Source organism: Halyomorpha halys, unplaced genomic scaffold (genome assembly GCF_000696795.3).
Source record: "Halyomorpha halys isolate HHAL.00 unplaced genomic scaffold, Hhal_1.1 Scaffold74.1, whole genome shotgun sequence".
NCBI lineage: Eukaryota > Metazoa > Arthropoda > Insecta > Hemiptera > Pentatomidae > Halyomorpha > Halyomorpha halys.
The window spans coordinates 975212-990667 of record NW_027104736.1 but is presented as its reverse complement, the minus strand read 5'-3'; the positions used below and the strand labels follow the sequence as shown (position 1 = coordinate 990667).

At 29.1% G+C, this 15456-nt stretch overlaps 1 protein-coding gene across 5 annotated transcripts in view; it reads right to left on the bottom strand.

The window, feature by feature from the left end:
• Positions 1-15456, bottom strand: part of LOC106692865 (inner centromere protein A) — a 29111-nt gene extending 13655 nt beyond the window's left edge. The window contains exons 1-9 of one of the 5 annotated variants that reach the window (XM_014439080.3): positions 15347-15456; positions 12196-12332; positions 10045-10162; positions 8100-8134; positions 7080-7209; positions 4226-4991; positions 1869-1967; positions 369-461; positions 36-140 (exon numbers count right to left, since the gene is read on the bottom strand). In XM_014439080.3, coding sequence (XP_014294566.1) covers positions 36-140; positions 369-461; positions 1869-1967; positions 4226-4991; positions 7080-7209; positions 8100-8134; positions 10045-10162; positions 12196-12297 — 1448 coding nt within the window. In that variant the 5' untranslated portion in view covers positions 12298-12332; positions 15347-15456. Of the gene's footprint in view, positions 1-35; positions 141-368; positions 462-1868; positions 1968-4225; positions 4992-7079; positions 7210-8099; positions 8135-10044; positions 10163-12195; positions 12333-14809; positions 14991-15076; positions 15300-15346 lie in introns of those variants that run through there. The other 4 variants (XM_014439077.3, XM_067044843.1, XM_014439078.2 and 1 more) reach the window with 4 other exon arrangements.

The following is a 15456-nucleotide window of genomic DNA, read 5'->3' as shown; positions in this document are numbered from 1 at the left end:
TGAAAAGTAAAGGAAAAATAATAAATAAAAGTTACCAATCATATAAATTTGATTGAGGTTGGTCTTTTGGTTTGGCCATTTTAGATCTAGTGATCCTGGGTAGAGAAACAGGGGCTTCATCTGAAGAGGATGCGATATTTCTGAAAAAATAACATAAGAAAGAAAATAAAATAATACAAAAGAAAAAATGAAAATAAAATAATATAAACAATTATGGATAAGCTATTAAAGAATTGTTATACATAAAGAAAGTTATTTTTCTGGATTTCTGTAGTGACCAAAATGAACAATCCATAATAAATGGGTCTGGTTATGTACAATCTACATATTTTGAGAGAACTTGAATATTTTTCTTTAAAATGACTTACTCCACTGATGAAGAAACAAACAATTCTTTTCCTTTTACTACTTTTGAGCGTGTCGACCTTTTCTTTACAGGAGAATCTTCATTAGATGAAGACCTAATAAAATATACATACATAAATTATAATAATGAAATAATAATTTAATCAAATTAATTGTTATTAACAATAAACAGAAAAGATTTGATCTAATGAGAATATCTCCAAAACTTTTTTAGGATTTCCCCAAAATAACATTCTAACCTCCTTAGTATTATTTTACATCAACTACAATCAATAATGATATAATAGAAACTGTATTCCATTCTAAAATGTCAGCAGTGGTTGAATGAAAATAGACAGTGAAGGAACGAAGGAAGTCGACAAACCTTTTATTTAGACCCTAAAACCATCAACCACTCAATCAAACATCCTTAGACAGTATAACAAACTAACATCAGTAAAATTATTTAATTTTAATGAAATTAAAAATCTATAATTTAAAATTAGATTCATTATGATTACTTTGTAGTTGACTTTGGATATTATTTGATGGAAAGATGATCGGAAATATGGTTAGTAGAGAACATAAATAAGCAAATTATATTATCAGTGGCAATGTTTCGGCCAAAATTTTAGGCTTTCATCATGGCTAAGCCAAAAAAGATGACAATAACCATAATGAATAAAAAATAAAAACAGTATACAAAAAAAAAAATAAGAAGAAACAAATAATGTAGATACATAAGCAGTATGGGAAGAAAATGTATGGTGTAAGTATTATAATAAGATAACAAATAATGTAGATACATGAACAGTATAGGAAGAACTTTATAGTGAAAGTATAATAAGAAGATAAAAAATAATATTGGTACATAAGCAGTATGGGAAGAAAATGTATAGTGTAAGTATAACAAGAAGATAAAAATATTATGAGAATATAGCAATATTAAAATTATGAAAGAGAGGAGAAAAAAAAATATAAATAATAATCCAGTCAAACAACATACGTACAAACATAGATACTACTCATGTATCTATATTATTTGTTATCTTCTTACTTTCTTGTTATAGTGTTTTTATATTTTATTCATGGTGGATATCTTGGTTTTTGTAATTAACCTTGAAATTCAGGCTGAAATGTTGATACTGATAAGTATTAGTTATTTGTATTCTCCAATAACTGCATCCCATCTTTCTATTCCTCTAATAGTATTCACGGTCAACAACAAACAGATCATAATGAATCTAATTTTTAACAATAGGATTTTCATTTCATTTTTTATAGTTAAAAAAAATCTTAATTAAATGCAATATTCAAATCATTATCTATTTGTTTTTCAGTGGAAGTAAAATTCAGAAATAATCAGACCTAACTAAGAGTATGACAATGCCAAACAACTAAAAAGTAAAGCAAAGAAGATTGGGACATATTGAACAAAAAACCCATAGGAAACATTCCCATCCAACTTAAAAAATGTTGATATTAGCAGCATTATATTTTAGAGATGGAAACATTGTACTTACTCAGAAGATGAGGGAGGACATATTTTTTCTTTCCCAACAGCTTTTGATTTTGATCTAGTAAACCTCTTCTGAGCAGGTGGGCCCTCATCGGATGACAATCTAAAAGTAAAAATACAAAATGCAATCATAGTAATTTTAAAATCCAGTTGGTTGAAATTAAAAATAACATCATGCATTTTGAAACATTCTTACGATAGCCTTTATTGACAACTATTCATACAACACTCAACCAAAGGACTTTCTATAGGAAGAAAATATAGATATATTACTTAGTGATAGTGATAAAAATTAATGATATTTAATAATCCCAAAAGCTTTATCAAGAGAGCTTTAATGAGATTTCAGGTAAAGAATAAAGACGTTTTGATAAACAGTAAAGTAAAATTTCTAAGCATGATGGCACCAAGCAGTGTATCATAATTGGCGAACAATTGTGATTCAATTATATTGAGAAAAGGTTACATATTGTTTTCTGCCAAAAATATTGGAGCATTAACAAAAAATAAATTAACTAAAAAGTATGCATTATTAATTTTGATTTTAAATTAGTGAGAAAATTTACGTTAGTTGGTATAACAAACACAAAATTGTGGTGGGCCTTTCCTCAAATTTAGTATACAAAATTTGTTATCCTTTGGCTATCAAGTGGTATAGTTGAATATTGGGTGTAGACAATACATTTATTCAGGGTTTGAATACCAAACTGTACCCCCAATTTTAATTTCCAGCTTTTGACAGAATTAGATAATAATTCTGATAAATAATTGTATGGTAGTAAACAGTGGCTGTTTTCAATTTACTACCATACAATTCCACGAATATCAATCAATTAAAATTTTGTACTATTCTATTATCAGTTATCAATTTTTATCATTTATGATTTAATTCAATATTTTGTATAATTCTAAATTTGTTTGTATACTATTCCTTTTTAATTGTATGTTACTCTAAATGTTGTTGTTATCTCTTTTGTTCTATAGCCCTGATAAAGACCTGAAACTCAGGTCGATACGTCGGCATAAAATAAATAAATATGGTTTTATTTATTTATGTTGTTCTTTGCTGACCGCAAACCCCCCCCCCCCGACAAGACTCAGAAATCATTAATCTACAGTCATCTACATCTCAAAAAGATAAACTAAATCAATACAGAATTGAATAATTTTATTTTCAATTTTAACACTTCTGAAAATATACAAAGGAACATTGTAGATGTTCCTACAAAGGAATATCTTTGAAATCAGAAAAGTTAAAATGAATCAAAACACAAATTAGTAATATTAAAATTGATTTTATTTTAATTTTTTGCACTTCCAAAATCAAATAAAGGGACCCTAGTATTTTAGAAATCTTAAAAGTTAAAATAAATTGATAAACAAGCACAGGATCATGAAACTGATTTTTTTCACATCTGAAAAGATATTAATGAGGAATCCAATATGTTAAAATAGATCGAAACTCCAGCGAGCCATTTTAAAATCTATAGCATTTTCGTTTTATGCACATCTGATCTGAACACATAAACGGATATCCTTATATATAAGAATCCAACAAATTAAAATAAAGTCTGTTCGAGGATTTTCTCATAATAAAAGTGTTATTTCTGAAATCTGTTCATAAGAAATATGTTTACATATAAATTAATCCACACCTAGTTGTAATTGTAATGCAGTTACTAAGAGTCAAGAAGTAATTATAATTGCAATTACTTAGCATTTAGAAGTAATAGTAATTTTAATTGTAACACACAATTACTTCAGAGTAATTCTTCTTCAGAACAACTATTTTGGCCATCTAATGAAATTACAGTGCAACTGAGACATCTAATGATTCCTGCCCAAATCTGGCTTTTGGATTACTTATATTACATTAGTAAAATTACAAATGTATTCACATAAAAAAGATTTATCAACAAAAAACACCCTTATAAGGATTTTTAAAATAAATACTAATTAAAAAAATATATAATAATCTTGCCAGCAAGCATACGGTAAACCAAGGGAGAACTACACAGAACGAACAGCAAGTTTCAACTAATTCCCTAAATAAGGTAGTAAAATACTTCTTATGTAAATTTTTTCAAAAATTAATTTATCAATTCCCAATTAATTATTGTTTTCATTCAAATAGTTTCTAACAAATTTTCATATTTGTATTGAAATGAAAAATATATTGTTGGTTCAGACAACTGAAACTGTGGAGGGATAAGAGCTTTCCTTCTTATGAACTATTTGTATTTCTCCACTGCCATATTCCTGTGGTATAGTATAACAAATTAGGCCTAAAGTAATAGAAAATAGAACAAACAGATAGAAAGAAAATCTAATAATTAAATTTAAAAAATATTAAATACTTACTGAGATGAATTAGCATTTGTAATATGAATAGGTGGAACCAGAGGAACAACAAAATCATTTGTGCCAGTTTCATTTCTGAGAGCATTCTCCTGTTTATTGTTATTATCAACTGGTTCTAAGTTTTCTTTACGCTCATCCTGAACTTCGTCTTGGCTTGATAAAATAATAGTGTTTTTGACTGTAAGATTGATTGATTTTAATAATTTTGAATTACTATTTTGATGAAGTTTGAGGGTCTCATTTTTTTTAACAGTTGAGTTCACTTGATTAGATGATGAAAGTACAGTTGAGTTTATACCCGGTTTGAAAACGTTAGTGACAGATTTCATTTCTATTCTAGTAATTTCTGTATTTTTAGTAGTAAGTCTTTCATCTTCAAGGTTGGCATTATGTTGTGAACTAGAAAGTATTACAGTCTTTTCTCGATCAAAGATGGTTTTATCTGCCTTCTCAAGTTTGTTAGATGCTTTTGACTGAACGATATCTTCAGATTTTTTATTGCCCTCATCACTACTTACAAATTTATTACACTTTTTCGATTTGGAATTCTTATCTATATCAACTAAAGGTTTCTCTCCTACCATAACTTGATGGTAAGAAGTTTCCGTATTTAAAACTGTTCCATTACCATTTACTATATCAATTGTATAAGAGTTGTTTTTATCTTTTTCTTCTAATACGTTATCAACGTTTTCTAAGATGGATCTCTTTTCTGAAAATGTACTTTTAGCTCTCAGGACTTTCTTAGGTGTATCTTGTAGATTAGCTGAAAAAGAAATATGAGATCAATAAGCTAAAACTAAATAGATAAATAAAAATAAACCTAATGGTATTGATTTAATTTATGAATTTTCTTGTTTATCCCAAAATCTTTTGCAGATTCTGTAAAGTACTATTATTTATTACCTTCAACGTAAGTAATGAGAAGTATCACAAATGTTCTAGTGGATAAAAGGGATTTTGTAAACAGAGTAAGAGGAAGTGCCCATAACAATACATCATACATCCTGCACTTTCTCACATTGAACAATTAAAATAGGAATATAATAAGTAATTTTGAGTATAACTGAGGAGGTACTAGATAAATAATAAAGTACCATATGGTTACCCCAATGAATATATGATAGTAGGAAAGCATATGGATGGTTGTTCCTCTATTTCCTCAAATCAACTCCTATCCTCTGAAATCTTTAGTCAATTACAGTTAATATCTGGGGAGTGGAGTGGTTGCTGCGGATGACTGAAATTTGTGGATAACTTATTTGTGTTGTAAAAAACATATTGAAGAACGAAATAAAAAACATTATTTCAGAACAAATATGTAAGTGGATCTACAAATTATTTTATAATAAGAACAAGTTCTGTACTGAAATGAGACACAGAAAGATGCAAAAACAATTGATTAATGACAAATGAACTTAAAAAATAAAAAGATAATTCTTTATAGAAAATTAATATTAATTTAATACATTTTTGACAAAATTAACCATTTCATAATAAAAGATAAAAAGATTTCCTAATATTATTTCCTCTGTTCCTCACCATAAAAACTGGCAAGTTGATTCGAAAATGCTTTAAATTTTGTCTTAATTTTATTTAAATAAAAAAAAACTTGGATGGTCTGTGACAATTATAGATTTATACTCTCTTGTGCATATAAATTGGTGTCCAACATCCCCTTTCAGGGCCTACTTCCCTTTGCAGAAAAGAGCTTAGGTCCATACCAGTGTGGTTTTTGGAAAGTATGATCCACAACTGGCCAAATATTCTGCTTACGCATCATGCTTGAAAAAGGAAGCGAATATGGGACATTGAGTTGTGGAGCCGAATTAATAATAATAATTAAAAAAAAAAAAAAATCTTTTGTTTTAAAATCATTTACTAAGGTTTAATATATTTCAATTTGAAAATGTAAGTGAGAAACGATCTAAGAGTTATGATACAGTATAGTAAAGACATCAAAAAAGGTATTAAGAGATTAAGAAAAAGCAATCATTAAATTTCTTTCAAATTGTAAACTCTCAAGCGATTAATTAACATATTTTTATTATTTCAATTTTATTAGTTCTTCATATTCTTTTTTTTTTTATTATAATCATCTTTTACATATTTATTTTAGTATTTCTTTATGGTTATTCATGATGGTCATTTCCTTGGTACACTGTTAGGCTTTGATGACCAAAAGCTGTTATAGACCTTAATTTCCTAAGAAACAAACAATAACTGAAATCAAGAAAGAAGTAAATAAACATTTCACGGCCAAATTCATTAATTTGTCAAATAATAAAGAATGGAGAGAATAATAACCAAATAAGGGAAGAATTGATTTGTTCCCAACAAAATTGTAGTAGCAAAGTATGTTAAACATAAAACTAATAATAATAGTTACTGTAAATTCCAATGTTATCCTTATTTTTAATAATTGGAATATTTTATTTACAAAAAGTTTAGCAATGATACAATAGCTAACTAAAAAATCTATCAATAATGCAGCAGTCAATAAAAATATCAAACTTGCAATTCAGATTTGATGTATATTAATGAAGAACCAGCCTGTAACACCTATTTGAATCATAAATCTGAAAACTCTAAAATTAATTAAATACACACTGTTGGTTTAATGATCTTGTGCCCTCTAACCAGAGCAGAAGACTGGTTATTCAACAGGTTACTAATCTGTTTTTACCATAGCGAGAACGTTTAGATTTGTTCCACAAAATAAGTGGAACTCGTCTAGGTTCAATTTGAATTAGCATTGATTCTAAATCAAAAGGTCCTACTCAAACATGCTTAGCCATCACGGTCTCAATATAAAGTAAATTCTGGCACAATACTTAGAAAAATCTATTCATACCTTTACTTTCTGTAATGCCTCTGCGTTTTGGTACTGGCTGTTCCTCAACCAAGTCATCATCAGAAGCACGCTTACGCTGCCTACTTTTTGCTAACACCTTGCTGTCAGCATTATTTTCAGAAGTAGCATACTGAAAATAAGAGTACAAACAAATATAAAACATATTTTTAAAATAAAACTAAATATAGATTTATAGGTATAGGTAGTTATAGGTATAACAAAGTTTATGTTGTCTTATCATTTTTTTTTTCCCCTACACCACAGGAAGTGGGCTATTACGCCATTTTCCCTCTCGCAGCCCAATAAAATTGTTGTCTAATCATGAATAGATTTATTTATTGCGCTATCATAAGATTATTCAAATAAAACCACTTGAAGTGATGAACATGGTTAAAACAAATGAGACTCTAGGGAAGTTATTTCAGATGAAATGCGAGCGAGTAATGATAGTTTCTTTTAATTCTAGTAAAATAAGGTTAATGTTAAGTTTGTAGATTAAATCTTGTAAACTCCTAGTAATTTTGATTAAAATAAAACCAATGATGTTATCAAGTAGAGTAGGTCATGTTATTTTCACCTCACACCAATACTCTCTTAAGGATAAAAAGGACCTTTCCTCTTTAAATTCAATGAATGAACTAAATGATTGGAGAATGGACCAAGGTGAAAATTATTCCTCCTTTGGGTGAAAAAATCAGACTACTACAAACATGAAATAGCCATTTTGGCTACCTTCTTAACGAAAACCAGGCTGAATTCAAAACTCCCTTCCCTCAGACAAAGAGGAATTGTAGACAGATATAAACAAATTAAAATATAATAAGGCATTACACTATCTTGTGCTCTGGAATAATGTAATGATTTAATTTTTTTTAATTTATTGAAGCTAACAGGAAGAAAGCATTTCTCCTTCTCCACCACACTGTATATTTATTTCCTATTATATGTATATTTATTATTCAATATTTCCATGATTTTGAAAAAAAGTTAAATTACTTTTTACTAAGAAAAAAAAATTACCTCTTCTTTCCGTTTACCTCTTCTTTTCCGCACTTCTGAAACAATAATGATTTATATTATTACTTATGATTTTTTTTATAAACTCTCTGAAACTGAAGGTAAAATAGAATAAAAATACCACATTGGTATTAAAAATAGAGTTATTCATTACAGATAAAAACTTACAAGTATAACAAATGATGAAATATTATTAATGAAAAAAAAAAAAGTTCCAAGTAAATAGGTCATGTATAGCTTCACTATTTAGATATGCCTTTTGTAACAATGTCTTTTGTTTGATTTACTTTTTTATTTTTATTTTATTTTTCTAGAAATTACCATTTTCTTTTATTTCTATTGAGAATGTAATAACCTATATATCAGAGTTAATGATTTATCATTTGAGAACAATATCTAAGTGATGAGTCATTGTTAAATATAGGTGTACCCATAAAATTAGTTTTTGGCATAGGTAAGCAAAAGTAGTTAGTGAAACTTTACACAAAACCATGTCTACACTAATCTCCAACTTTGAGCTAAATTGGATGAAATACAGGTGAATCAAGGAAAAGATGTCTGAGCATTTGTAAATTAAAGTAGTGAATGGAATTTACTAACATTTATAAAAGATGATGTAGGCACTTATTTTCCACTCCACACAAACTTTAGGCCAAATCAGACAGATTTTTGAAAAATATATGTGTCAAGGAAAATACATTTGTGCATGTATAAGTTTAAGTATGAAAAAGTAGAGGTAGATATCTAGAGAAATTGATACTGGATCATTTTTAAATGAGTCCCCATCTTTCCTACAAATTTGGGACAAATCAGATGATCCGTTGAAGAAAAAGAGATGTGTTAAGGAAGATAAATATACTCATGGGCATTCAAAAGTAACGGACCAAATCTGATAAAATCAATATGGGACTAACCAGTACACACAATCCTTAATTTGTTTAAAACAGTTTGGTAGATTATGTCTAAACACAAATTCTATTTTAAAGAAACAAGAGAGTTACTTTGTACTCGCCATATGTCATTATCTTCAACCATGGCAAAGTGTGAAATTCGGGAGCCCACTTAAACAGCTCATTATCCTCCAGACCCACAGATCATAGCAAATTTTTAGAATGCTCTGACCAAACAAATTTTACCTCCAATTCATCATGTTTGTATGCACTTTAAATTGTGCCTGGTATAGACTAGTTTCTAGCCTTACAAAAGCATCAGGAGTATTTTGGTTAAGGTGAAGAACTTTCTTAAGAAAAGCCTACTGACCTCATTCTGCAATGTACACAAAAATACTGTAACACAGCAAATGAAAAAGATAGCAGTTAAACTTTGAAGATTTCAACTAACATGATCTCAACAATCTCAAGATAGTAGAATTCGCTACATGAATTTTGTTTAAAAAATAACTTTCTGCTTAACGAAATTTTCCATAATTATAAAAAGCCAAACCCAAATTATTAAAGGTATTAACAATATGGATATGATAATCATGTAACTTAAATTGTTTTAATTAAGAAGTTCAATTAAGTTATTAAAGACATTAACAATATTTATATAAGAATCATTTAATTTAAAGTGTTTTAATTAAGAAGCTTCCTATTCGAAATAGTTCTTTTTTATCTAAGTGATGTTAATTGTAGTTGTTTCTTTCTCTTGAGCAATATATTTAAATTATTTTGAGTTTCTTACCAGGTTAATGTCAAAATAGCAATACTCCGCCCACATATAGTAGCATAATTAAATCTATCTAGCAAGGAGGAAGCAATAAATAAATAAATTAAGACAACTTAAAAAAATTGTACCAATCAAGAAAGTAATACACTTTCTGTAACTGTATTTGTGTATTTCCTGTTGAATAAATTATAACTAGCATTGAATTAGTAACAGAAAATATTGATTTAGTCTTTGATGATTTTAAACAAAAAAAAAGTAATCAAATAATTAGAAGGATTACCTTTGATAGGTTCTTCTTCAAGTTCAACGGGTAGATCACATCGGGGTAAATACAATGGGACTCTCTTCTTAGTCAATTTCACTTCTTCAACCCTTTTTAAGCATTCCTCAATATCCTCCTGCAATGAAACAGGGCAAGAAATTTTAGATAATTATTCAGCTGTATATAAGTAAAAACAATATTCTATAAATGTCATCATCCATCACTAGTTTTAGTCAAATACATTCCTCTTTGAAAATAATAAATAGGGTAATAAGATTGTTCAAATTTTTTTGTTTTTATGATAATGTAATCAGTTAAAAGTGAATTCAGAATTTTAAAATTATTCTTAATCAATTTCATGACAACAAAAAGCCAAGACACAAATTTTCATAATTTAAATTTAGAATCTTCCTTCATAATTAAATAATATTTCGAAAAAATATGCCAATCTTTTAAGTATATTAACAAGCCAAAAACTGTATTAGGGTGCATTTAAAGGAGCAAGAGTAACTCGTAAGAGTAAAAGTCTTAAGTATAAAGGGCTCTGAGAGTTCTCATAGACATTAAAGAGGAAGTTCTATGTGAGTTATAATGTTACACTAAGTAAATTAAGCTCAGCCAAATGCTTATTCTCAGGAAATAAAAATCTGATCTGGATAAAGTAGACTACTCTTAAGGAGGCTCTACATGTTGGCCAAGCCATGGCGAACTCAGACATACGCGAGCATGTGGATGGGTGGCTTGGCTTGGTTGCCCTAGGCTCATTGCCGATCCGTCGAGAGTCGGTTTTTTGGACACAGATCAAAGGGGTTCGTGAGAGCGCTTGTGTAGCATCTCCACCATTGTTCTTTGTCTAGTTGCAACTGAGAGCTGTTAGGAGGTTAAAGGTATTTGTTAGTACTTTTTATAATAAGTTTTATATTTAATCTTATTTATTTATATTTAATTTCCTTTCATTTTCTTTTTTTGTAATAAAAATAATACAATCCAAGTGCAATGGCTGAAACCACTAGTACGTCCGCCATGCTTGCCTCTCAGAATAACACTGACATGTGGATGGTCCGCTCTTTGTTTACCGAGCATTTGTACAAGCCTCCGATTCGTGGCGAGCGGCCAACATGTGGATCCAGCTTTAAAGAGGAGGGGAAACATTTAGACTTGCACAAGTGAGTGTGATTAAAAATAAAACTTTAATGAAATTTCTTCCTCTACTTTTGACGATAATTCTCAAAGGTGTTTAAACTTATGAGTTTTACTCTTGGGAATATCTCTACCAACCTCAAGTGTGAAAAAGTTGCTTTTGTAAACACATCTTAAAAGAGGTGCTAGTGTAAAACAAAATTTCATGATTAGTTAGTCATATATGAACTAGCGCACGAAAAAGAAACAGAGCCAATTTAATTTATAAAACTGTATCTTAAAAATTACTGTTAAAGGTTGCCTAATTATATCTTAATACTGAAAAACTTATGACTATTGGGTAATGTCAACCGATAATTTAAAAAAACTAATATACTGACAAAAGTATCAAAAATACTGACAAAAGCTTTTGAAGGTATATGTAAGAACTAACAGTAACAAGTTGGAGGGAGGGGGAACGTTGATCCTCAAAAATGTTAAAAAATTGATTTTTCCAAAAACCTCTTCAAAGTAAAAAAAAACAAAAACTCTAGCTCTTTTTTTAGTTTAACAATGTAGGCATTGGTATCTGGTGGGGGGAACTAGTCCCGGCAAGTGGGTCTCCTGGTCCTTTTTGCCAACCCCTGATGGCAACCACAGTTCCCACCTTGTACTAACCAAGTTAAGAAAGTCAAGATTCATTTCTCGGGATCGCCAAGAAATAAATATTAACTGCCCCAGGTGGAAATCGAACCCACAATGTTACCACCAGGTATCTGGGCGCTCTGGGACCTACGCCCCAATTGTCATATTATAACAATTTAAGTGTTTAGTTAGTTTCTAATTTATCCCATTTCAATAAACTCACAGTTTGTTACATCATGCCCCTTATATCAAGATATTCCTTGTATCAAGGTCTTATAAACAATAGTATACAAACAAAGTAACGAAAGTAAGACATATTATAATAATATTTCAAGATTAGAAAAAAAATGCTGTTATATTACTAAACAAATACTATTACTAGAGTTATAATACTAATCAACAAACCTGCATTCTTTTTTGTAGAACTGCTAGTCCTTTTCTTCTTCCTTCTAATCTAATAAATCCACTTAAGATAGTGGCCAATCCTTCTCTGACTTGCTCATTCATGATGTATAAATCCAAATTACTTTAGATTAATAAACCTGTTAAAAAATATATAAGTAAACACACATAGAGTACTAAATAATTGGTCACATTAAATTAAGATAGTTCATTTTATAAATAAACTATACATATTCAATGATTATCCAAGAATCCATAGAATTGTCTTCTTTAATCAGAAGTTTTTCATTATCTTTTAAGAGATCTTCATAAAAACCATATAGCCAAATGAATAAAATCTTCACCCCAGAGAATATGATAAGGCAATAAGAAATATATGAAATAGAGTATTGAAATGTAAAGGGATGAAAATCAAAGAAAAACAGAATGGATAAATCATGAAAGACAAATATGATTCTGCATAATTCGGCCTAACATCCTCAGACCAAAGTTTAACTCAATGACACTTTAAAAACTGTGATTTATTGCAAAATAATAATGGTGGTTTCTTTCTGAAACCTTTCTAAACAGAAAGAACTGCACTGATTTCTTTCCAAATTTGATTTATTGCTGAAGTTTTCTAACCTCATGTTTCCATGTTTGTGTAATATCTTGAAAAGTCATTTTTCATAGTTGTAGAAAGTAAAAAAAAAATTCAAATTGACCCATATGATTGCAAAGACCCTTAAATTAATAGTTTTAACTGTAATAGTACACTAATGTCACTCCAAATAGTGGGTGGGCCTACACTCACTTATAAACTACATTCTATTGGGGTGGGTTTTAATTTCCTCTATTATTACTACTAATTAGGAATAAAATCAAAGAATTACCTCTTCTGATAGGCACTCTCAAGAAATTCAGACAACGAGACATGATTAACTTAGACTCGTTGATTCTCCATTCAGGAGAGCATAAGAAGTGGGAATACGGGATATTTTATTTATTAAGAACTATTACTTGACACTAAGCTGGTTAATATTTTAGTGTAAATTTATATTATAAAAAAGCAATTTTTAGATAGATAACTTTATTACAATATTAAGCATAGAAAATAAGAACAGAGAATAAGTTAACAGTTATTATTCAAGTGTTTTGTGAATATAGTTAAAGCAAGTAATAGAGGATTTTTTTTAATTTATTAGAAGATACATGTTAAATTATTAGGCGTTTTTAATTTACTATTTAGATAATCGAGAAGTATCTCAATGAGAATTAAAACCAGTTGTTGAATATTTGTAATGTTTTATTTTTGAAAGATATTAAGGTTCCATGAAATTTCAAATCATTCAAAAGACCAGATTCACCTCAAGGAGTGAATCTTTATAAACCGGTTCATTAAAAAGAATCAAACTTTCTATCTCTATCACTGCTTTGATTGGATCATAGCTGTCAACTTCCTTTTGCTGAGCAAACTCAGAAGGGACAAACAAAACTTCAATGGATCCTTTACAGTTGAGGTCAGGCATAACTACAAATCGCTTAATGGCGTCAGGGTATAACCGACAACAATCATCAACCATTTCTTATTGAGTGCAAGTGGGTACACACCCACCATGTTGGAGTGACTCTTTTATCAGGCTTGTTCCGACAATGAATGCAACTAGTTTGATCACAGATAGTTCAGGATTAATATACTGCTCATGCTCTAATGACATCTAGTTCGAAAGTCAGTTTAGTTATTCAGTTAACAGTTCTTGCTCAAACCCAGGGAACGTGTTTGTGTTGGTTGGAACAAATATTTGAGTTTATTTGTACTAGAATTGCTGGAGACTGTACTGTGCTATATTTCAAACAGTTTTTGATAATTAAAAGTAGTCTCTGGAACAGACCTAATGAATGGACATATATAGACTTTAAATTTGCTTAACTTGTTGACTACTGTCTATAAGTTAGCTAATAGATTTTTGACTAACAATATTTGTGCAGACACAATGAAATTTTTATATATTGTTAAATGTGGAAAGTAAAAAAGGAAAGAAGTTAAACTAAGAGACAGCTCATAGTTCGAGTCCTTGGCTAAAATGCAAACTGTGTGAGTTACCTCGCAGTCGGCAATCAATAGGTTAGCAAATAAATAGCAATATAAATTCGACTATAGGTAGTAGCAATTGATTTTTTAAATATCAATGTGATTATTCAAATAAATACAGACTATCAGAATACATAAATGACTCAAGAATAATGATTTTTTTTCAAACAAACATTCAAGATTCCATTAAATAAATTGAATCCTTAAGGTAAGTCTTGTTTGTAAATTGACATTGAAATTGATATAATAAACATCAAGTTTAAATAAAAACAAGAAATTAGAGTCAGTAAAATCGAAATATGATAAAACCATACAACTAGAACTAACAGATAATAATAATAAAATCAATTCCACTGATCGAACCAATATATCTCGAGAGCATATCCAAACGGAATATCATTAGTATATCAGCAGAAACGTCCTTTCATTATCAGTAAGGGTCATAATTTCCTTGAGCATTTAATAGAATAATCATAAAAGAACAAAGGATACTTAGAAATAGAACTATTACCTATGGCCAATCAGTACAGAATAAATACTGCTTACATACAAATATATTTGATTACTTGCACTGTAATATCCAGTTAGCTTCTGAAGACACTTTTAGAAATAAATTCGACTATGAAACGTTAACATTAATAAATAAACTAAAAAACATGCAATAAAATTAAAAATATAAGAGCCCATAAATTAAAAAAAAAATCATTCAAATTGATTAAACAATGACTAGGAACAATGGGAAATGATAATAAAAATTAGGAGAACTAAATTTGATTAATTCTAACCACAAATATAAATAATTAAATAACTTACTACAATCATGTGATATAAGTGAAACAATATAATGTCAATTAAATTTTCTAATTTTAGCAACCCGAATCACGCAAAAAAACGCACAAATCAAGTATTACTAATAGCGGGCTAAGCATACACACAGTACTAAAAACTGATCAAAAAATTCTAACATTAAATACCACGATTAAAACTTTAAAACCGACCCCGTCGGCGCCCCAAAACAAACCCTACTAACGGACATTACACATAATGGCTACAAGACTCCTGATTGGTCCACTTAAAACTTACCGCCGAGTTGTGATTGGTTGAGATAATATGCCTAGTGCTTCTTGATATTTATATTGTCATGACCTAAAATTAAATTCTACTAATATGTTTGCAATACTTGGATATAAAAT